Source organism: Lichenostomus cassidix, chromosome 2 (genome assembly GCF_008360975.1).
Source record: "Lichenostomus cassidix isolate B80296 chromosome 2, HeHo_3.0, whole genome shotgun sequence".
Classification (NCBI taxonomy): domain Eukaryota; kingdom Metazoa; phylum Chordata; class Aves; order Passeriformes; family Meliphagidae; genus Lichenostomus; species Lichenostomus cassidix.
The window spans coordinates 46,883,472-46,908,717 of record NC_139482.1 but is presented as its reverse complement, the minus strand read 5'-3'; the positions used below and the strand labels follow the sequence as shown (position 1 = coordinate 46,908,717).

The 25,246-nt window shown below is 42.4% G+C and overlaps 1 protein-coding gene across 1 annotated transcript in view; it reads right to left on the bottom strand.

Moving 5' to 3' along the window:
* EEPD1 (endonuclease/exonuclease/phosphatase family domain containing 1) overlaps positions 1-25,246 on the bottom strand; it is a 63,804-nt gene that overhangs the window by 7,626 nt on the left and 30,932 nt on the right. The window contains exons 2-4 of the mRNA XM_085051410.1: positions 20,851-20,902; positions 4,339-4,449; positions 806-940 (exon numbers count right to left, since the gene is read on the bottom strand). Coding sequence (XP_084907536.1) covers positions 806-940; positions 4,339-4,449; positions 20,851-20,902 — 298 coding nt within the window. The remainder of the gene's footprint in view (positions 1-805; positions 941-4,338; positions 4,450-20,850; positions 20,903-25,246) is intronic.

Sequence of the window (25,246 nt, the reverse complement as noted above, 5' to 3'; positions counted from 1 at the left end):
TGGCTCCCTGCAATCTTCTGTTTACCTTCTGGGAACCCTTTGGACCTATCTGTAAAATCAATTAATTACTAATACTTTATTTATTAAAAATTATTTTGTTAATGCTTCTCTCAAAGCATTACCAGAGATGTCAAGTTCCCCAAACTGGACCCTTCCATCACAGCCTGTGTGGAGATGGGCTCTCTCTGCTCATAGTTTTGGCCCAGCATATGCCCAAGAACTGGATCCAAAACTGATAATGTTCTTTTATATGGGTTTGGCCCTAGTGAGAAAGCTTTAAAATGGAAACTCTGCAGTATGACAGCAACATAAGATAGGCCAGCCAAAGTGTCACTGGAGCACTGTGCCTTACACACACACACACACATATATATAAAAAAAAATCCACCTCCATTCTCCCTGCACTTATCCCTCTTTGTGGCACTGACAAGAATCCCAGCCCTGTGCTGGGTACACACCTTATCCTTGCTGTGTTAATTCAGCAAAAGCCAAACAAGGTGACTGATTGGTGACTTCTGTCACACTCCCAGTGGCTGCAGATGCTATTGAGGATCTCAGGTTCTCAAATACTCCCTTGCAGCAGGGTTTGCACCCACAGGAGCAAGGGAAAGGATTGACTGTGGTGAACTACCACATGTATTAAGGTCCATTAAGCACCTAAACATAATCAAGCCACGGGATAGTGACGAGATGGGTCAGAGGCTCATGCAAATTTTTATCAGTTAGAAGGCTGTGTCTTTTTTTACTTTAGCCAAATTCTTTTCAGTAAAAGCTCTGAAAGGCTCGAATGGCACATGCCAGTTACCTTGAAATGTGCAAGATATGGATGAGGATATGAGTGCCTCCCGTTGCCATTAGTCTGTGCAGTCTCCTGAGATGAGGCATCCTTCAGCTCAATGCCAGCTGTTGTATCCCAGAGGAAGCCAGAATATTCAACTCCCTGGAATTAAAAAAGGAAAAGAGAAATGCTGGTCGTAAGATGGTAAAAACAAAACATTGTGCTCAAATGTAGCCCCATATTTATCTATATCTATCTATATCTATATCTATATCTATATCTATATCTATATCTATCTATATCTATATATATATATCTATATCATCTATATCTATATCTATATCTATCTATCTGTATCTGTATCTAGGAATGGTGCCTGCTAAGGGCAGGAAGCCCAACTGGCTGTGCACACACATAAAGGAGAAACAGCTTCCTGGGCTATCAGTAGAAGATACGGAGGACAGGTAGAAATGCTTCTTTATCTCACCCCCACCAGAACTCCCAATAGATGTGGGAGGAATGCTTCCTGGGAAGCTTCACTGACTTCACTGAAGAGTGAGTGTGCCAAGCTGAAACAAGCATCACTCTGCTACTCACAGCCCCTCACACCTGCACACTGGCTATTGGACCCAGTTAATTCCAGCACTGTGCCAGTCAAGCCAAGGATTTAATAATGTGCTTTCTCTTCTTTGGCAGAGCATGTTCAGGACCACTGCAGAGCTGAAAGATGCTGCCTCTCATGTGTGTATTTGGGCTGACATGGTCCTGGTTTCCTCCTACTCCAAGCAAGGCATTGTAGGATACCTCTAGTGTGGTCAGTTATGAGGCAGTTTGTTACCCACATGATTAATTGTCTAACCATGAGCTTGGTGCCTTGTGGTTTCACTGGGTGACTGCTAGGGCTTGCAGTAGATTATGCTATACACAGTTGTTCCTTCTCCCCAGGCTTGTCACCATCTCACAGACTTTTTCACCCACAAGCTAAAAATATCCAGGCCCCTTCAGTCTCTTGGTGTGAAATCTGGTCTAGACCTCTCAGCCTTGTCAATTTCTCTGTCTCTTTTCCAGTTTGAATGTTTCATGCTCAGCTCTCTGCTCCTTTCAACTCTGCTTCTATGATCCTGAATGGGCTGTTTTTTGATTGCCTCATGATGTGGAATTGACATTTTCAGAAAGCTGTCTACGCTGGTCACACCAGCAGCAGTATCTAATTCAAAACCTGTCAGCCTCTTCTCCCATCACCCAGACACCATTTTCCTTGGCATCACTCAAACCCACTTCCCTTAGCAAATCATACTTAAATCCATTGCAAGGAAGAGTCTTCTCCATTTCAGTTGCAATAAAAAAGTGTTAACTGCTCTGCTGACTTCCCAAGAGCCTTGAAAGGATTAAGGTTGGTTAAAATTCCTTGGTAGCTCCTTTGATAACTCACCTCCAAAATAGTGACAAAATTACTCCACCAGTAAGGAGCCTGAGGTCTAAAAACCACTATAGGAAAAGATGGGGAAGAATAAAACTGCTGTCAACAGCTGTTTGCCATTTCCAGGCTCCAGACTCCACATCAACATGGTGGTTAAAAGTCATTGACTGCTTGGAATGCTCGGAATGTATGGAAGCACAAGCTGGAAGCATCATCCACCATTTTGTGTTATTTTAGCCTTGTAGAGCATCCCAAAATCAGCTTGTGCCAAAGATGCTGTGTTCTTGGTGTTACACTGTGTTAGCTCACTGCATTTGCGTACACAATTCTCAAACTTGACAGACTGACTAACTAGCCCCAGGAATGGAAGAGACTTTTTGGCTTAGTGGAGGGTTCTCCAGCATAGTCAGATTCCTGTTAAAGCAGCTAAAACGAAGAGTCAAGAAGATTGAATTTCTATTCTTAGTTTGGCTGCACATTTCTCCCATAATTTTGGGAAACATTCACCCTTATATCCCTATCCATAAAACAAGGCGGATGATCATTTTCATTTACTCAGCCTGTAGTCAAAGTTGACATTGTTACCTTTGGAAGTACAGTTCATGAAAGAACTGACTAAAGACTCTGAATTTAACATAGAAACTCTGAGACATTTATTAATAATTCCTGGGAAAAAAAAGAAAAAGTGGAGGGAACAACTTTGACAGTTTTGCACAACTATTTATATTCAGTATTTTAATGATCTGGCCTAACAAGAGATCCCAAAGGAAAACTCCAGCCAGGAATAAAAATGTCCTGAAGGGCATTTGCACTATGTACTGCAATGAAGTGTGAATTGTATTAACCTTTAGACACATTCAGGCACTTTGTATCTTTCCAGACCCTTCTGGACTCTCTAGGTCTGTATAGCTAGAGTACAATCCTTCTGCTGCTCAGGTGGTGGGGGGATCTGGTTTGTTTGGGTTTATTTTTCCCTCATTCTTGGGTTTTTCTCAGAAGGCTAATAAAAGGAGGTGCACCTCCCAAAACATCAGTCCAAAACCAGCGAACAGTGATGCAACCTGATTTGGAAAAATAAAATAAAGAAATGTGGATTCTAAGCAGCATGGCTACAGGACACAACTGAAGCCACATATTTAGTAACAACAGTGCTCAGAATAGATCCTTCTGGATCAACAGATTGTTCAAGACTGCCCCGTGTGCTGTCAGGCACCACTTTTACATGACAGGTCTCAGATCTTGCTTCTACCCACAACAACACCCGCACTGCAACAACTGCACCATGAGAGTGACCCTGTTCAGCAACAACAGGCTTGAGCTCGAGTAAGACACTGCTCTGAAAACTCATTACTACTCTTAACGGTGAAAAAGAGAGATTTCCCTTGGGAGAGGCTGGTTTTGGACACTGTTAGTGATGTCCAGCCCAGCGCAACTATACCTTGAATATTGTCAAGGGTAGCAGGTGCAGCTGTCACCGCCTTAATAAACCAGTACCTCCCTGCAGAACATATATAGATATGTATGTATATATATATATATATATATTCCCAGAGCAGAAGGTGCTGCAGGGAAAAGCACAGTGCAGTATGGTGCAGATTTCAAATGGAGTCCACAGCATTTTAAACACCTGTGCCAAGGACTCTGGGGAACACACAAGTTAAACTCTTCCAGGTCAGGATGGCAGGCTGCACAGCTCCTCTGCAGGCTCTTCACTTGCAAACTAGCAAAATGGGGAGCCTTTCCAAATGCCAGCCAGTGCAGCACCGGGGAGCAAGCTCAGGTGACTAGCACAAAAAATGTCAAAATTACTGCAGCCTGCCAGGGGAAAAACTGAGGACTCTTTCACTGTCCAAATGCATGGTTTTTCATCTACGTATCTGTACTGCTTTTATCCATGTCCCCAAAATACACACACATCAAATATACATCTTACTCCTTACAAGTGTGCCACAATTCTTCCAAAACATAAATTGTACAGTCAAACTAAAAGCTATAGAAACAGTCAGCTTAAAAAACAAGAAATGCAAACCTTGCCAAAAAGGATTTGCAAAAAGTGTTGCCTTAAACGTTCAAAATATGTCCTGGCTTAAAGGGGGAGAAAAAAAGCAAAGCCAAAGTTCAGACTTGGAGATTAATGTACCTTGTGTAGCTGGCCTGAGGGTTTTTCGGAAACAACACCCTTCCAACATCCTCTAGGGCCCTTCCACTTGCGGATGTTTGGCAGCGTCGGCTGGTTCAGCTCCATACAAAACTAGAGAGAGAGGAAAGGGGAAAAAAATAACATCAGCTTGCAGGGTTTTCAAAAAATTGCAAAATAAAGTGTGTAGTAAAGCCCTGGTAAGAGGCATGATGGAGCACAGGCTGTGCTCTCTGCCTTCCCTTAAGGCTCACAAAGGAGGTGGTCTGAGCCACATCCCAGGCTGACTCACTCCCGACTTGGAGATAAATAAAAACTAAAATAACTCAGTGCAAATGCTGTGAGTAGAAAGTTTCTCCCTCAGACCCTTTTCCTCCAGAGCCACTTGTTTGCTTGGAAAGGGAATTCCTCTGTGCTGCCCCCAAAGATGCTGACTGCACCATATCCCATCCCTGCTAGGGTCTTCACAGAGAGCTGGTGAATCCTGCTGGGGGCAGGAGGCCCCCATAGCGTGGCTGGCTCCACTCCAACAACACAGCCCTGGCACGACATGAGAGGAAGGGTGTAGGCCAAGCTCAATAGCTGGAGTTTTGGGGTTAAGGCTCCTCTGACTTTATGCCAGGGACACGTGCTTGATTTCCTCCGTGCATGAAGGAAGCAGCTGCACACTTGCACGCAGCTCCAGCATGTCCTTCTCATGCTTCCCAGAGGTGCCTGTCGTCCTGGTCACTGCTGAACAGCCACACCACTCAGACACCATTATATGTCCAAGCACATGGTCAGAGCTAGAGAGGCTGCATCCTAATGCCCAGCAGACCAGGGCTACCAGAACTGTGGACACTGTGGAGAGCTCTTGAGTCCACCCTTGGATATCTTGAGATTGACATAAAAGTAAATAAATAAATAATAAAAACCACCCTGGAAAATCTGGAATACCAAACTCCATGATACGGACAATATAGAATACTTTTGTCAGGGGTTTCAAAATCAGGCTCAACAGGAGCTAGAGTCCTTTGCAAGGCCAGTGTTGGCTCCAGGCAGGCTCTGGCTGGAAGCTGGCAGGGATAGGCAGCAGTCGGACACCCTGGCTGCAGCAGAGGTTCTGCCTGCAGGGAAAGGGGCTAGTAAAAAGTCATCCCTGTGAAAGAGCAACAGGGACTTCCACTGTGCATCACTTTGTTCTGATACTGGAGATACTGGAGAAATGCAGAGGCTTTCACAGTGAAGAAATATCCTTAGACAAAATCTTGGAGCCAGAACACCCCTGCAGATCAAGCAGCAATTTAACAAAGGACTTTCAAGGCAACATTAACTTTGTGTGCACAGTGACTCTTTGCAGTGGGATATGCCTAATACATTTTGAAGAGCTACAGAGCGGCACAGACATAAGTATTTCCTACATGGATATCAGTAAAATGACGGGGTAGTTATTTTCATATTTATTTTCTCTTTTGATTCAGAAACTGAAACCAAATCCTGCTCTTTCACTGACTACCTGATCTGCAAGTTCAGCATCCTGCAGGCTGAAGTTATAAGCATTGATTCTCAAATACAAACAACACAGGATGTATGTGTTGCCTCACAAGACCAAGAGTTGTTTTGGTTGCACACCCAAAGCAAAAATGCTTGGCACAGCTTTTAAAATCATTTTCTGACGTGCAGAGGTTGGCTGGGGCTTCTTATCCAAGATGCCACATTAACATGCTACACTCTTCCTCATTATGTACTTTCAGGCAGTGCTGGGGATGGGCTGATTTATGGAACAAGGAGGCAGGCAGGGTGTTTGCACAGCCTGGGAACACAGCACTACTCTCAGCTGATCATCAGGTGCTACCCCAGCAAATATGAAATCATGGCAGCAATAATTACCCATTCCTGACGTCATTCTGATGTCTTCAAAGGGAGTGAATTTGGTCAGTAAGTTTTCTAACACTTAAATAACTTAAATCAGAAAAACAAAAATATTGTTGAAATAAGGAGTTCAACTGTAACCTGACAAAAGACTTAACTTATCTCTAGGTTGCAGCTGCCTAGAAAGTCCAGCCAGCACAAAACATATGACAGGACTGAATAAATCCTACAGAAACCATCACTTTATTAAAAAGAGGTTCTGCAGTCAACTGGTTTGAATAGTTTGTTTCTTCCCAATTGACTCTTTTTTTTTAAGGCCTTGATTTAACATCATGCAAACAGAAAGATGACAAATAAGATTACATGGTTTGTTCAGAAAAAAAAGCCATCAGCCCATTCTGGGTACTGCTGCAGCCATGGAGAACTTGGCCTACAGCAGCTGATTTCAATCTGTATTCATTTTCCAAGGCTTACAGGCACACATTTTGAAGCTGTGACAGCATACTTGCTGAGGTCATGTTTTTTTGCTGAAGTGAGAATGGCATTTTTCAAATCACGTTGTTCTGCCCACAAAACCCAACGTCAACCAATATTACGCTTTCCCTCATGCAGCAAAAATATACACACGAGCTCCTAGTCCACATTGGGAATGAAAAAATACATCTTTCCTCTTTTGTAAAGGTAACTTAGAGCTATGCCAAACCCTTTGAAAAGCAGTTCTTCAAGTAGTAAAGAAAAATCAAAATTAAAATCTCATTCAAAAACTAGTCAGTCAAAAGAACTTTTTCCCCCCCACAAAAAAATCCTCCTAAGAAAAAAATCTCTGGTTTTGTTTTTCTCTAGAGCCTTTCAGTGTGCAAGTTTCTTGAAATTCAATCAGCTTCTTCATTACATCCTACACATACCAAGTCAAAGCTCACACACACACACCGTGAGACCAACAGCACCAGGGCTTATTTACACAGATGCCCTGTGGTCTCTCTCCCAGCTGGGTGCTGGTTTTTGTGGGATAGACAGTGCTGCCAGGGAGCAGAAACAAGGCATACTCTAAACAAAGATCAGCCTGTGCTTGTGAGAGGTCAACCTCCTTGTGCCAGGTATCTACCTGCCCATTGGATTCAATGATCTTAAAGGTCTTCTCCAACAAAAATGAGTCTACAGTTCTATGATTGCCCCCATTTGGCATTCAAGGCACCAACAAAAGCCACCACCCCAGGAACTGGGACAGGCCCCATTGCATTTGCAGATCAGCAACACATCATTTTCCCAAGAAGGGAGGATCCAAAGATGGAATTGCTCTTTGTCCACCCTGATAAGAGGCACCTGTTCCTCCCTGCCTGTCCAGCAGCAGAAACAGGTACAGGAATGAACTTAAGAGGGACTTTGGAAAAGAACAGAGGGCAGCTGGAAGAACCTGGAGAAATGCACATTTGAGGAGGGACTGGAGAGGGAGGGAAGGGGTCTTGGACTAATTTGGGAGCAGGGAAAAGAACACATGTTGGGCTGGCATATGCTGGAGATCATAAGGTAGGTAAAGTCTCCCTAACACACCGACCTGCCTCCCCAGGGCACTCCAAGCACTGCAAGAACATCTAATTTGTGCACAGATCTCTTCCAGTGCAGTAACTCTGCCCACTAGTAGAGCTGCCAGCCAGCACTCTGCAGTACTGCACACAAGCAGCTCGCACCACTGCTTCTTCAGGATGCCCTGGTTACTTTGTGTTATATTTGTGTAGCCAGTTCCATCTGTGCAGCAGGGTCATCCTTCCCAGATGATGACACCGCTCCTCCATGCCCAACATCTTGGCCTGCCAGGTGTTACTCCTGTAACACCAGCTCAGGGGACCACCCTGTACTAGTAACCTCCCTTGTGGTGAACACCTTTCGCTCCAAAGGAAGATGGGCTACTCCTAAACCCCGAGGAAACTAAATGTGACCCAGGAAAACAATGCCTTAGGGTTTAATAAATTACATATTTCTTACTAGCCAGGGATTGCTCTTTGGAGGATACCTGTGTTTCAGACTGGAGCTGGAGCAGAGGCTGTGAGAAGGGCAAAGAGAAAAAGAACAGTGAGGAGGAGATTCCAGGGTAAGCTTCTTGTTGTGGCATGGCACATCTAGGTGCAGTAATCATCATCACCTGAACTTCAGAAAGGCGCTTAAAGCAATTAAGTATCCATTTTGGTTAACTACCACAGAAGCTGTCAGGACAAAAGGGCACTGCAGTTGAGGCAAACAACTACTTGCTTCATCAAAGCAAAGGTGATTTTGGTTCCCTTTAATGAAGAAGAGAGATGAGAGAGAGGGGATAAATATTCCATTTCTAGATATCACATATACACAGTTACTTTTCTTTTAATAAGCACTAGAGGGAGCAGCTTTAATGAGTACCAGAGATGAGTAAGAGATTTCTATTAATTCCTTACCATCTCAGCTGTGTGGAGGTGTCATATTAGCAAAGATTTGTCTTTCCACAGGGAAAGATGCTTGAGTTTAAGGTGAGGACTGTTTTGTGCTACAGAACATCTCCCAGTATGATGGACTTGGTGCATCCAGGAAGAGTAAACAGTAGAGCTCTAAGATACTGCTTGTAAATTGTGCAGTGGTACTTGAGAAGGCCCAGAACACCCTCCAATAAAAATCCCATCCTGAAACATGATCTGATATGTTTCTGATAGAAGATACAACAAAATTAACAGTGGCTTCATGAGACCATCTGGCACTGCTCATTTTTAATCCATCCTTTAATACATACTTGACTTCCCTGCTCTATCCCTATGTACTGTATAAATTAAAAATTAAATGCACATTATCCTCTCTTTATTCATCCAACTGGACTGTACTTTTAATTCTAATTGAAAAAGCAGACTTGAAAACACATAATCCAAATCAAATCTACCACAGGACACAGCTACAGTTAGCTCACCCTAATGAAGCCTGACCAAGAAAGTCAGGAGCAGAAACACTAGAAATCTTTCCAAGAACTTTAAATCAGCACCTTTGGTTTTCAAGCAAAACTTCCTGATTTGACTTCCAGAAGAAGAGTGTTTTGTTAGATCCTGTTTGTGAGGAGGAAAAGCAGAGTTAGGGGGTGAAGAGACTTGTGGGTGCTGTATTTTATTGTTCTGGCTACTGAGGTAGGGGTAGGGAAAGGTCAGAGGCTTCAGGACTGTTGTCCTGGTCTGGGCACACGTGACAGTGCAGGGCACGTCAAGAGGGGATCAAAGAGATCAAAGACACAGCGGGGCCAGGATGCCCAGCACACTTCTACAGCTTGATAACACTGAATGCACTTCCCATAGGCTGGAGTAACTCAGGAAGGGGACACAGAGGAGCATCAGGCCTCCAGGTGACATCTGGATTCGCCTGTAACTGAATGCAACAGCACGGAAGGAAGCGTTATTATGGTTGAAGCCTGAAACTGAGACTCATCACTAGATCCCATTTCCCACTGACAAGAATGTTGTCTCAGGCCTTCACTGCTTGTTTGCCTTTCTCTCAAGCATATCCCTTTCCTGTTTGCAACACAGTCGAAAAATACACACATGAGGGAGAGATGCATCCCCTGCTGTGGAGGATGCACTCACCAACTCTATTCAGAACAACCACATACATAGCATGAGGGAAAGCTGGAGTGATCCTATGTTAAGTTAGGTTTTTCACATGCTCATTCAACTAGTCCCTTCCAGGACAACTTCATTAAAGACTGCATAATCTTTATTGTTTATGTTGTTCATGTATTGATATTACAGAGGCAAATACAACTCGGCAGGCAGATGGGGGGCTGATAGGCAGGTAGTTATGAGTGTTTTCAAAGGAGAACAACCCCTCTTCAGGGAATCAGTTTCAGTCTTAGCCATATATACATGTTTTGATGGAGAAAGTTTTCTATTTCTCCATATTGTATAAAATTCTACAATGATGTCAGAGATAAGGAAATAATCTGAAAACAAATTTAAAGTTTGGGAGAAAAATTCTAGGACAAAGGAGATAAAAAGATAAGGAATCAATCCACTGAATGGGCAAAGGCCACGGATTTACTCCGGGAAAACATTTGTCTTTTGGCCATGCCAGCATGTCCTATTTGTACTGGGTCATTGAGACCTGGGGCAATACCTTCCCATCCTTTCTGTACTGGTTCATTGCTCCTAGAACTAAACCCAAACATCCAGATTCATGACCAAATAAATTCTTGCTACCCTCCACATTGTTCACAAGCATTATCTAATGCATCCTTCAAAGAGCTCCACAAATTCATTGTGAGAGGTGAAATGAAGGCAGAGCCCTTCAGCACAGCCAAATATTCATCCCTTGTCCTTCTTCAGAAATAATACAGGACCTACAGGTACAATCACCACCTCTACATGCAGCCTTGTGTGCTATGCACATACAAAGGTCATTTGTTGGGAAAATGTACAAACTGGGGTCCCAAAGCTCGGTCCATCTTAAGGCACCTATGGCTTTTTCCTCAACTCAAGAAGGACTAATTTTTTTCCTGGAAAATGTGTTGCTTCTGCTTCTTAAAGAGCACACCAGTAATTCAGACACCCACAGAGGAAGGATTTCTTTCCTCTGGAGATCACATTCTCACTCAACTCCTGAATGACAGCTCCAGGCACTATGTTATGGACCGAAGAGCAAACACTTTATCACATTGCAGTCTCACCCTTGTTAGCCTGAATTCCCAGCTTTCCTGCAAAAAACACTCCTAAGCTTTATACTTTTAAGAAAGCTCCTCCAGGACTGAGCTTCTCAGAGGAGATAGGATGAGGAAGGATCATTTTTCAAGCCTAACTATACATAGGCTATAAACTAAGTTGTCCAGTCCCTCTGCCCGCTTCAGAGGTGGGTAATTCTGTGTCTGCAGAGAGGCACTGCTCAGCAAAGCGTCGGAGGAGCTGGTCATTTAAGGCACCCCGAGGTCAGGCAGCAGCTAAATGATGCTTGGCACGATTGGAAAGTTTTTCAAACTGAAGGCATTGTTTCCCACATCAGGTATCTGAGCCCCTTCATGAGCCTGACTCTCTTTTGAACCAGCCCATGGATGTGGATCCAGCTGGACACAAGCCCCTCTGCTGCTGCTGCTGCGTTACTCACCCATTGTACTCCATGAATGTGCGGGAAATAATTATGCTGATAAACTTAACATTATCTCAGTTATCAAAAGCATGTGATGGTTTGTTTCCATATACAAACTTGTTGGAATCAGATCACTTTTTTTTCTTAAGTCAGGCTTTACAGGACCCATCGGGTAGTGGTAGGAGTCTAAGTTAGCACTCCCAAGTTATTTGCTTTCCCTTTTCAGGTACTTAGTTTGGAAAAACTTAGCAGTGAGTTTCTACAATGCCCTCCCAGATGAATTATAGCTCACCACAGCCACCCAAATGCTTAATTTTCTGTAATATCTAAAAGGAAATTACTGCCTTAATCTTTAAATATATGATTAAAACAACAGATTGTAGCCCATAAGTCCAGTTCTTTGCTTGCCTTTAATCACCATGTTCCCAGGACAACAATGCAGATCATTCACTGGCCTGTTCTCCTACCTTCATCCTAAACAAAGGTGATTATTTATATAAACAATGTCTTTTTATAGATCTTCAAAAGAAAGACACGGAAGAACCTTTGGCATAGAGAAGCAAAACAACAACTGAAAGAGGCAATACAATAACTCCCCTAACACATTTTTAGTGCTGGGGGCACTAGTGAAGAATTATGGGAAGTTCAGCTGCCTATTGTCCAAATGGAATACTCACTATCTTTCATCCAGTTTGCCATTTAATGGGAAGGTGTCTACATAGATGCTTGGTGGAAATCTATGCTGCCCTTTCCCTGTGGATGAGGACAGCCATACCTACCAGGCGTCCATGTAGAAAATTTGTGGGTTCTTAATTTTTCATGTTTCCATTCACAAGCTGAGTTTTTTCTTGTACTTCATGGGACAGACTCACTTGGCAGAAGATGTTTCCTGACTACTTCTTTTCATACTCTTACAGACTTCTTTTATTTTAAATATAATTAAGGAATTAAAGCTCAAGATGTCATCAAGGATGGTCACAAATAAATTTATTCTTGAAGTCTTTTCAAGACTGTTTTACATGTCATAAGTAGGCATTTTAATCATTAACAGCTATAATGGCAGGCCAAAGGGATTGACAGGATATAAAGAAGAATAAAAAGAAGCCCTGGTGAGTCTGATAAGGCTATCTTTTTTATCAAGCTGGTTTTATGAGAGTTGAGTGTTTGAGTTCAAGTACTTGCACTATGTTGTCATAAAACAGTGCCCAGCTCAACTGAGTAGCTGTGCTAAAATCACAGAATCACGAAAATCATGAACATCTATGCAGCAGCTGTTCGGAGAACTAAACTACATGTTAATTTGGACTGGATATCAGGTACTGGGCAACCAGGAGTTAATAACATCCTGGGGACATCTTTATTTTGGTTTGGTTTGGTTTTCGTTTGTGTGGGTTTTAGGTGTTTGTTGGTTGGGGTTTTCTGTGGGGTTTTGTTCAGGTTTTTTTTGTTTGTTTGGGAGGGTTTTTTTGTTTTTTGTTAGGGGGCTGGGTGTTTGGCTTCTTCAGGAATCAGTTTCTGATGTGCAGTGTAAAATGTATGACCTTACTCACCCAGTAACTAGCAGGACTGTGCAAGGTGACAATGAGCTTATCAGAACCCAGCCCTTAATATAGAAAGCAAATAGAAAATCATCTTATGAAACATGATATGAAAAAGTGACTTGAAACAGTATCTTAGTCAGTGACTAAGAACACCCCAAACAAACTGACCAATGAGCTGTATCGATTCTCCATTATCTGAAACTCCTGATCTGCACACCACCTTCAGCCAGAGGAAAAGAGTAGGGGGAAAAAAGTGCTAATACAAAAGAAGAACAAATAAAACTGAAAGGGAAATCACAATATTGGAATGCTATTAATTGAGGAAAGCTGCTTAAGCATGTAAGATACCAGGTCTCCCTCCATTCTCATGATAAAACTTCACTAATTTCTAGAGGTGATAACGAGTTGGGTGTTTTGTGGCTTTATTTCTTTCCTGCTGTTAGTATTACTGTTTTCCCTAACTGATTTACATCTCTGCTTAGAGTAAGCATTCTTTCCCATGGTAAGAACACAAAAACAAGGAAGAAAGAAATATCTGACTCACAACCATTGCCAGCCTCAAATATTTATTCTTCCTTCAGGCATTGATTACACCACCCAACTGAACACTGTGCCACCTTCTGTAAAGTTATTTGAAACTGTCTCACCTGCTATTTTTTTATGCTTATTATCTGGAAGATCTCCTCCAAGTTGGTAGCACTAGGCCATGTTATCTCACCTTTAAAAAAATCAAAAATCTCATATGCCTTTCATTTTTTTTTACAGCTCTAGCCCTTAATTTAAAGAGTCCAGTTTGACAGATTCCTCTCTGAAACAGCTCACTCTTTGTTCATAAATTTGCATGAGTTTGGTTTTCTGCCTGTCCTTACTAGCACGCCCTCCATGGAGTCTACAGGACTGTCCTTCAACCCTGACCAAAGTTCTGCTCTAACAGATGCCATGGATTCTGGCTTCCCATAGAGAGCATATGCATTACTATAAAAAATTACTTGGGATGACATTAAAACGCCCTTGCTGCTACGTAAATATATTAAAAAGGAATAAAAAAGCAACAAAACCAAACAACACTCTTCCCTGAATTGCTGACTGCTCAAAACTGTTCCTGTTCTTTGAACTTGCTTTGCCTTCTACCATCTTCTAAGAAATCCAGGAAAAGGGACTGACTAAGGATCCCTCTTATTTCTACCACCCACAACCAAATCTTAACACATCCCAGCACTTGTAAACATTTCTTTTCTGTTTCTCCCTGCTCTGGAAGTGCAGAGAATGATATGCCTATTGGGTGAGTTTGGCTTATGCTCAGGGATAAGACCAGATGATTTACAAAAAATGCCAAGCTTTTATAACAAGCCATCTCCATACCACCACTGCTCAGAGAGGCTGAGCTGTGCTCTAGGGAAGAAGAGGGCATCTCATAAAGGAAAGCATTTTATGAGCATTTGTGTTCTCTGTAGCTGCCTGTGGTGTGTATAGCGTGGGTTCTAGTGTTTTATTTTTCAAGTCCACTGATCATCAGAAAAGAGATGGGCAGTGCAACTACAGAGAAAAAAAATCCACCCAAGATCAAAGACACCAGAAATCCTAGTAGATGAAAGCCTGTGCTTCCAATGCTGCTGACCACACAATGATAGTTCTCAGCTGAGGGGCCTGGAAAGACAAAATAGCCATAGGTCCTCCTGCAGAGAGCTATTGAAATCACCATGAACCTGTAAGGGCCAGAACTGTAAGGTCCACCAACAAATGCCCTTAAACTTCCGACCATCTAGATTCCTCCTAGAGGATAGAAAGGAGGAAAACATGAAAGGCCAGGAGCAAACACAGGATAGCTGCAGTGTTGCTAAGACAATTTAGTAGATAGGATAATGCCAAAAAAGCCTCCCATGTAGTAAGAAATGCTGTCAACATCACTTGCAGCTCCACTCAGCCAAAAATTATTCCTTCCCAATTACAGCTATACTTCCCCTCACTCTGAGATTTTGTGACCTCAGGGGATGAAGTCTGAAAAAATTAATGATGTGCATTCCTGAGTATTACCTGCACTCAGGTAAACAAGCAAGGCAAAGGAGAAAAGGGGAAATACAGGGAGGGTGTGGGAAAGCAAAAGGGTAAAGTACACAGGGAATAAGGTGAGAAAAAAAATTAAAAGAAAATCAGTAGGATTATTTGGAATAATCTCTTTGACTCCGTGATGGCTTTGAAGGAACAGGGCAGAGGAGGGCAGAGGACCTACATAAGCTGATGAATTATGCAGAAGTCCATCCCATAGCTCAGAGACTTGACTCCACTTATCCTCCCAAGAAACAGGGAGCAGAATAATGAGGCAGTGACACGGCTGGAAGAAACTGATCAAATGTCCTGACTGAGTCACTGGCCAAGTCCACATCTCCTTTTCCTGATCTCTGAAAGCGAGACTGCTGTTTCCTTATCTGACTCTAGAGGACATCCAAATGTACTTGATTTTCAAAGGGGTCAACCACTTTCTGCAAAGGATAGTTCTAAGAACAGGCAGTAAATATAACTCCTTTACAGCAACTAATTCATTCATTGCAGATCACCTTATGATCTTTTTTAACCAACAGTCCAAAGCAAGATTGCAAGATAGGGCTCACACTGTACACGAGGATTATGGCAATTAAAAATAGATACAAAAAGACTCAGTCCTGAACAAACTGCATTTCTGGGGTATGTCTGCTACATAAAAAAAATCACATCAAATGCACATACAACCACATTTATATCCCTGCAAGCAAGATGCAATGTGCCTATGCTTACCACTGCAAATGAAAAACAGCACCTCTCTTTCAAACACCGAAAAGCTCCTAGGGATAACCTTTCACAAATAAACAACCTGCTCTGCTTGGAAAGGGATTTTATAAAGAACAGAGATTACAATGGGCTTAATCATGATTAAACACTGATCTGGCTCAATCTACTCAAAAGCAGACAAAAGATAAATAAAAACCTCCAGCAGATGCTTTTCATACTGGAAATTCTGGAACCTCAATTGACGTCATACTTTTTATGTTCTGATAATATCTGGAGGAAACAGTACACTGGATCAAGAAAACAAAAGCAAATTTTTAGTTAGAATTCTCCATGTGCTGTGTAGAAAGAAGGTGGATACAGCAGAGAACACACAGGGCAGCTCAGCATTTTACAAACCTGCTTTTGACTGCAGCTGAAATTGCACCAGCAGAGCGATGCCTCTAGAAAGAAACAAGCACTCTTTTTTGCCCTCATCTCCTGCATTTTACGCTGTAAAACTGTGCAGCAGCAGTCACTGAATTTCCCCTCAGACAAAAGCCACCTCTGATCAATGGCAGGCATGTTAACTTTCTTTTGGTAAAATAATGCCACCTTCTCATTATCACCCCAGTTGTGCTTTGCTGATTCCTCATGCACAGTGTGAAAATTCTGTGTGATGGCAACGAGCTGAATTTAGCAAATATCTCCCAAATACAGACATCTGGTCTTTCCTACGGGTGAGGAAATCCAGGAAACTGATTCCATATCATGGGAGACAACTCCAGCCATTAGTACAGTTGAGGGAGGTGGGAAAAGTAAAAAAAAAAAAAAAACAAGCACAGATTGTAGAGATTATTTGCTTACAGTGCTAAGCTTTCCATTTAATGCAACAAGGTAAATATATTTTCTTTGAAGAAAGAGAAATAGCTCTTCATATGGGGTGGGGGGAATCTACCTGGAGGACAAGGCTGATCAGAGTTTTCTCATTCTTTCATCTCCAGCAGAAATTCCCAATGGATAACCAAGTAAGATTAGGCCAGCAGACAGTAGAGATCCCTTCCTGTACTGAGAAGGTACATTGCTGCCTGTCCTGGTGTTTAGAGAATGTATCCTGTGCATCAGAGGCAGCAGGTGAAAGACTTTCAATCCCTCTTGATTTGTGACCTCCAAAACTTCTCTAGTGAAGGTGAAAATCCCCACACAGACAGTGCAAGCCTACTGATAATTACTTTATTCTTTTCACTTTCTTTTCAGTGACCTCTTGGATGTAGCTCACAAATTTGCCATCACTGTTACAGGCAGACCTCAATAGTGAAACTTATGTTACTTACACTGATTTTCAAGCTGCAAGTTATCATCACCATCAAGAACATCATCCCTAAACAAAAACAAAATTCACACCCCAATTCCTATTGTCCTTCAGCCCACCCAGTGTGTCTCACATCAGTCTAAATAGATCTCTTCCAACTTTGAGCAGAATAATCATCACTTTCCAGATAAATTCCACACTTAACAAACTGCAGATCAGAATCACATGATATGCATTTCCCAGATGGGAAGCCAACAAACTTCTCTTTCTCTGAAGTCCAGTGGACAGTCCATTGGCAACTTGAGTAACAGCAGATGCATTTACTTAATACACAAATAGGAAAGTAATGGGTTACTGTTGCTTGTTCACAAAGCAGGCTCACCTTATAAAAAGCTGTCAGGGGATTACTAAATTGTACAAATTATTTAACTTTCCTTTATAACCCACCTCTGAAGGAGAAATGAGCTCAAGAGCCCCTGTTAACACCTGAAAGATGCAGGAGGAAACACTTAGAATGCAAAGAATAATTTTATTTTTCTTGTAACATGGATGAATCTCCCTGCACAACTTACTGGCATCAAGCACCAATGAGAACAATTGCTTTGGTGTACATACTTGCCTATGGAAAAGGACTATGGATTTAAACGCTAAAACAGTAACCAGTGTGAAATGTCACCTGTCTAGGCAGTTCAACCTAATTACTTACACAGATTTATTTTTAAACTATAAAAACAGCATGTTCCTCAGGAGAATTATTTTTTCCCCTTCCCCAAATAAATACAATTAACATTTGCTAAGTAGAATTCTTCTTCTGCAATTAAGGACTTGCCAAAATTAGATAACATAAAGTACTCAAAAACACACTGGGGCAGGAGTGTTGCTCCTGCAGAGCAGAGACTCCCAGAGCTGTGCTTCTGGAAGAGGAAGAGATGTTTCATACAGGACTGGGCACCAACAAGCCTGCATGCCTGTGATATTTCTTTCAAAAGCCTGAGCGGCCTTGAACCCTTGTGGGGACGAGGCTGGGACGACTGGAAGCCCTCCCATGGCGTCTTGCCATCTGTGCTCTTTACTGCCCTCAGCAAATGCCAGCAGCACTTCTGAAGGGAAGGAATGAAAGTAATGCAATCCCACAGCAGCAGGGCAAGCTCAGCCCAGCTCAGGGGGCAGGGGGAAGCAAACGTATTGATTTGAAGGCTCAAGGTAGGACAAAAGGCAGGTAAGCACAGGCTTGGTTTTAAGCTGCCTGTAAGTTCACTCTCGTGGAGTCTGTGCTGGAATGGGTCTGACAGGCTGTGGCCAAAACAAACACAAACAAGCCCACCTCTGACCCAGAATTTTCTCTAGGTAAAGACTCTTATTCTTCTGATGTGACCTGATTCACTGAGATAAATTATTATTTTCCCATTCCACCTAACAACAGCAAGCATGGTGCTGAGGTTCAGCTCCACAAGCAGCATCCCTGTCTGTGGTGCTTACAGGAGCCCATGGCACCCCAGAAAAACAAACCAGCTCCTGAACAGCATCTGAGGGCCAGTCAAGCGTGTCCCAATCCAGGATGGGCTGTAATTAAACCCTGCTAATCATCCTTTCGGCCTTGGCAACCCCAGACGTTAAATGCTGCCAAGTATGGTAGATCTTCGGCTTAAAGGGCCATTTTGGCCCAATTTGCCAGAACACCGGGGTCTAGGAAATTAAACAAATAGAGTCTTTGCATGACACAAAGCTTCTCCCAGTGTGCTCAGTATATTTTTAATAGCCAAAGTGGAGAAATGTTTCAAGACACTCAAGTACCTAAGATAGAATGGCATGAATTCCTCTCGCAGAAAGCAAGACCTTAACAGTTCAAGCAAGTTCTCCCAGCCTGCTCCAACAGTACACTGGCTTCATGTGGTCATCGCACAGTGTGCCTGTGTTATTCATGGCCAGAATAATTTTAGGACCCTGTCTTGAGGCCCTGGTTCTCAAGAGCCTCACTACACATGCACTTCAGTGTGGTTTGATTTCATAGAGCTAACCTGCAGCCCCTAAGTCTATTCAGGAGGGCACTGCTGTTCAGCAGGGGGCTTCTTCCTCACTCTGGGACTCCATGCAAGTGTCAAAGATATGTAAGAACACTTTCAAAGCTGGGCATCAAATTTTAGAAACAAGGAAGTTTCCAAAGTTCGAAACTATTTATGATAGATTGGAAAGTGTCCTATAGGAAAAAAAGCTTTAGGTTATCATGTCCATTTTCAAGAAAACTTCCCTTCAAAAGTCAGAAGAAAACCCATCTTAGAATAAATACTAAAATATTATCATTTAATAATATTATGTATTCCTGCAGTATAACGCTGATAAATAATGACTTAAGAATACAAAACTCAGCATCATGTTCTCAAAACCTGACCCTACAAGCAGGCTAGACAAGGGATTTTTTTCTAGTCTGTGGGTTTCTTTCCCCTCCTGTACTTAAAAAATAAAGACAGCAAATTTCTTTGAACTTACATAATTCAAGCCTGTTATTTTCCATAGGGCTAAACTGGCCTTTTAAATTCTTTAAGCCTGGCATTGTATGAAAGCAGATATCAAATATTCAGAGAGCTCAATTTAGAAAGATCATTTTTCTGAGGCTGAGCCTCTCTGAAGAGCTTCCTGCAGCACTCCAGACAATGCCTCAAACAGCCACCCCCACCAGGCTGAGGTCACTTGACCTTGCCAGGCCATGTTTTTGGAGGCATTGGGCCAAAGGGAGACGCAGGTCTGTTGGAAAGATGGGAAGAGTACAAGTTGTGTGGTGCCAGAGAATCCTGCAATTGATGAAAATTTGCAAATATTAACCTGCTTTGTGCAATGAGTGGTTGAGAACCATGTATTGTCCAGGTGTGAAAAACAACATCAGCTGTGTAGTCCTCTGTCACTGCATTTTATCAAAATCTACCTCTTCATGTCACAATCAGAGCTCATGAAAGCCAGTGAAGAAATGCCCCATGTGAATTAACTGGATTGTACAGAGCACCTCTGTGAAATGCATCTCCAGCCAGTGGTAAAGCACAAGGCTGAAGCAGCCACTGCTGCTGTATTTAATTTTACTCACTTTTTTCTAGAGTACCCAGCAGATGCAGCCTGAACACAGTGCTGCAGGACCTTCTTCACACAAGCAAGGATGCATTCGAGGCAGGAGAAGGTTTGCTCCTTCCTCCCTGCGCCTCGCCACACCACTTGTAGGTACAGAGGGGATGCTCGGGTCAGCACCAGCTCAATGCCTGCCCTAGGGCAGCAGTTCTTCCAACAGGGCTCAGAATCCAGTTGTTTTCTTTGCATCCTAACAAGTCTCTCATGCTGCCTCACAGCTGGCTCCTTGTTCCTGTAGGTGAAGGAGTTAGTGTAGAAAGCGAAGGGAAGCCACTGGTCCCATCATGGGCACTGGGAGTCCAGTCCTATGTGCCAGGCCAGAAGAATCATAAAGCAGTAAGAAATACAACATTTGGTTCTTCATTCAGAAGAAGGACATCACAGAATGGTTTGGGTGGGAAGGGACCTTAAAAGATCATACAGTTCCAACCCCCGTGCCATGGCCAGGGATGCCTTCTGCTAGACCAGGTGGCTCAGAGCCCCACCCAGCCTGGCCTTGAACCCTTCCAGGGATGAGGAATCCATGGCTCTGAGGAACCTGTTCTAGTGCCTTCTAGCCCTTGTAGTAAAGAATTTCTTCCATATCTCTGACCTAAACCTCCCCTTCAGGGTACGGCAATACCCTTGGCTGGAGAGCAACACTGGGTTTTATTATCTACTGGTTATCGTTAAGCATTGCTTACCCCAAGGAAACAACAAAAGCACATGGTCAGCTTAGACAAAACATCGACCCTCTGCCCTCATGCACCATATAGCTAGGAAGTTGTTCTATTTTATGCTGCATGATTTTTCATGAAGTTAGGGAGCACAAGCAACACAGAGGACTTTGAGAGCTTAGAAGTGTTACAATAATTGCATTAGATATATTTTTAATACCTTTTCCAGTGCTTCTCTGTCAGCCAGCTCCTGCACAGCCAAAAGCTTGATACTGTAAGAAAAAACAGAGAAAAAAAAGAATTAATCACTCCCCTGTAAGCATTACAGAAATCCAAGTAACAGCAGAACTGAAGCTCTCTTTTTATCTTCTCTCTTGACAAAAGAAATACAAGAAATGCTCAGGATAAAACAAACCAAAGCAAGAGAGACAGTGTCACTCTGATTGCCTTGGATTAGCCATCACAAGCAGATTCTGTGGTTTCCAAATTACAAGCATATCTGAATTCGCCTTACAGAGAAACTGCATTAATCATTACTTCTGTAATACCCAAATTAACACCAAAGGATCTTCTGAATGACAAACACAGAAAAATACTCTAGACATTTCTATCAGTTGTAGTCAACTTTGTTCCTCAGTGTCAACAGGTTTCTGAGTCCCAAAACAGCCATTCCCAGGGTTTACAATATTATATATGAAGTGCAGTAATTAAGACAACCCAGCTCAAGAAATTTGAGGGAGAGATGAGGGAAATGTTCACCACTGTTTAAAAGTAGGGTAGAAAGATAATCCACAGTTATTATTCTTGTAATGCCCTTTGCTAATCAATCCCAAATTTCTTCACCTACTGAATCTTTTCTAAGTTTACCTCTAGGGGCTAAATCCTGCACACTGAATTTCATTCACTTCAACAAGGTTATGAGAGTTACTCAAGCAGGATTCTGCCCTATAAGATATGAAAAATCACAGCTAAATCAGAGTATATAAGAGAACCTTATACAACATCTGATCTCTCATTATCCGTTTAATGAGTTATTAGAAAGTATCCATCCTCTTTCAACTTCAGTTACTTGCATGTGCTCCCATGCAGTACTAAAGTCTAATCTTTTCCATTACAGGAAATTTCAGGAAAATATCTTGTTGCATCCCCACCGAGCTGCAAGGCTCACAGGACAGGTATGAACCTGCAAAGTGCTGCCAGCAGATCCCAGGAGGTGATCCTTCCCTGCTTTGCAGCACTGGCAAGGCCAGACCTCACACCTCCCATCCCTGGGCACTCACCATGGAGGCTCCACAGCAGCTGCCTTGGCCAGAGAGTGGAAGAGATCAACAACACATCTACTTCAAGAGTTGGGCATCAGCTTTAGGAGGTCACAGCTAGGATTCAGTTCACCTAAATGTCAGCTCTCCACAGCTTTGTGCCTAATGGAAGCTAGCGTTTAGATTTCACTTTGTGGCTAACGACAGGAGGGAGGAACCTCACCGTCCCAGGGTGCTTTGATCTACCTATCTCAGCATCATCCCTTATGTCCTCCCACAAGGGCAGAAGCTCCTGTCAAGCTGCACTGACCCAAGTCAGGCTCACAGAAAGCTGGCAGGCTTTTTATCCATGGAATTGCAACTACACATGCTCACTTCCCTTACCCAGTCTTAAACTCATTTCATATTTTATCCTTGGACTCCAGAGGATAATTTCCTTTACCCAGGGATACAAAAACATTTGCAGGGCAATAGAAGAATCAAATGATGCACATAAATATTGTAGAAATTACTCTTAGCACCCTGTAGACAGACACAGTAAAAAGCTAATATGGTTAAAAGCTCATATTCAAGAAGTTGTGAAGAGTCAACATAGAAGTCTGCCAAAGGACATAATACAAAAAGTTTTATTAGCCTTTCAAAACCTCAGAGCAATATTGCATAATTCTTGAACATCCACTGGTACCTTATATGCTAATCATGTACATCCATCCTGCAACAGCAGCTGGCAAAGCATGGTTTTAGTCCTGTCCTTCTACTGCTTTCCACTGCAGGTATTCATAGCCTAGTCCCTAAACACAAATGTGCTTTCACTTTAATGGACTTCTAGCTTTCAGTGTCTTCAAGGCATCATAAAAAGCCTATATCCAATGAATTATAAAATAGCCACAGACAACACATTTCCAGTCTGTAGAGACTATTACTACTAAGACAGACAGGGTGGAGATGGTTCAGAAAACAATGGGATAATCAGGAAAATGAAAAAGGTATTCCATTAAAGCCTAACCACTATGGTAGCAGGGGATATGTGATTTGGTGTTACTGTTTGGTGAACACACGAGGCTGCACACATGCATTCAGCTGAACTGGAAGGCACTCAAGGGAAGTACAAATTCAATACAAGGTATTTTCAAACATCATTTTCCTTGTAATTCAGTCAGCATGCAAAATAAAGATGGGATGTGCAGCAAGCAAAGAAGGCAGCTCCATTTAAAAAACACTGCAGTAGTGTGTCCAACTCAGAAAGAGCCTCAACTGATGCACCTTGGAGAACAAAGTCCAATAGCCCAGGCAGTATCAATGCAGCCACAATCAAGAACTGAGTCTGAATTCAGGAGTCACCTCTTCATTTTGGATGACCCACAACTGTTGCAGTGCACTTGAGAAAAACACAGACAGGTGAGAGGGAGGTAGGCCAGCACACATATAGATGCATTCAGGATGCTCACAGTCAGCTGGGCTGCTGCAAAGATGGCTTCAAGTCTGTGTGTGCATAGCTTGTGTTATTGCAAATTACTTTTGTTGTTTTGTTTTTGAGGCTAGAGACCTTTTGATTACTTAATCAAATCAATCAAGACTGCAGATGCTTCTAACAATTGACCATTTTATTTCTAGAACATTTTTTGTGAGTTAACCGACACTCAACAACTGCAGAGGAAAGTTGTAGACTGCCCCAAATGCAAGTGTCATTTTCATCAAAGATCATCTCACTGTAAAAACCTACCTTCCTTCCCATTTACACCTGCAAAGCCCCACAAGAACTTCTTCAACTGATACAGAGTCACACAGAAGCAAGCAACAAAACAGGGAGCAGGAATCCTTTTATGTTAGGGAGATGCTGTACTCTTGTTCAGAGGAGAAGAACCCATACAAAGGGTTTACATCTTGCAGAGATACTGCATATGCAGGGTCAGAATCAAATCTCAGTTCAAAGTTGCTACGTGATTTGCAGCAACATTGGTTTGTCTCCTGGTGAGAAAAAAACTTCCTCTGCTGTTAGAAATTCAGAGATCAATGTTTGTCCAGCACTTTACTCTTTTCTCCTCAAGTGACACCTGAAAATACCTCAGGTATTTTTCTTTCTCAAAAGGAATCTGCGAGTGCAAGTATCAGCCTTTATAGAACCAGCTGCAAGATCCTTATTTCCTTGAAGCACATTCACAAATGCTGCCTCTGTCCATTGGATTACAGCCCATTACCTGGAAAATTGCTCTTGATAACCAGTTATTTTCCTGCTATTTCTTCCAGCAGTTCCAAGCAACATTAGTATGTGCTACTTGATGCAATGTCAGCTTGGAAATGCAGCTTCTTTCAAGGCTGCTGCTTTGGGCATTTGATGCTCCAAAAAGAAATCAGCTTGCTTATTAAGGCACTACGTCAGCACTCTTATAACCACTGAGAGCACCTTGTAACTTTGCTGTTTGTAGCTTTTGTGTTCATCAAGAATTTCAGGGTAGATGGGAAAACAGTAACTGGGGGGGGCGGGGGGGGGGGACACACACATGACAATCTCCAATTAAAAACATCTCTGATGAAATGCAAATAGAGTTACCAAAAGCCAGTGCTGAACTCAAGCTCTTGCTGTCTACAATACAACACATACGTACTCTGTTTATATATATCCTTGGCACCATTTCTTTCATCCTCACTCATGTTGTGCAAACACTAACTCATGAATAAAGTCATAGAAAAATTATATTTCCCAAAGAAACCTTATGGCTCCTGGAGAGCCTGCTCTAACCTACCAGCTTCAAAATGTACTGGTTAAGAAAGCTGTAATATGAGTAACTACAGCAAAAATGGCCCTGCTTGAATTTGAAACTCTTAAAAATACTCACTGACTGGATTACTTACATGATCTATTTAAACAAAGCTATTGAAATTAATATCCTGACACCCCAGGCACACTCAAAATACTTGAAAACATGCAGTGATCAGGTGAAGGACTCTCCTCCAGCATTGAAAATATGCAAACATGATGTGCTGTCAAGGAAACACGACTCCCTCTCTTTTTTGGCCATGGGTGACGCACAGCATTCTCCTCTAAGGGAATTCCTTTTGGTTTCCAGAAGATTAGTCACAGTGCTGAGCAAACGCCTATAGCTACAGCACATTTTTACGCCTCAGGGTATCATTGCAATCCTTTCCTGAAAGTCTTCCTACTTTAAAACAAGTAGCATTGGGTTTCTCTTTCTAATCCCACATACCCAGGAGTAATTTAAGTTTTTTTGGGCAGGCTTTTGCAAGGCTGCAAACTTGCAGATAGGTCCCTTGCTGGCTGGTGCATTCCTGTTCATCATGAGCCATCAAGACCTCATTTAATTTGCAATGAGCTTCACTTCCTGGCTTGAATTCACA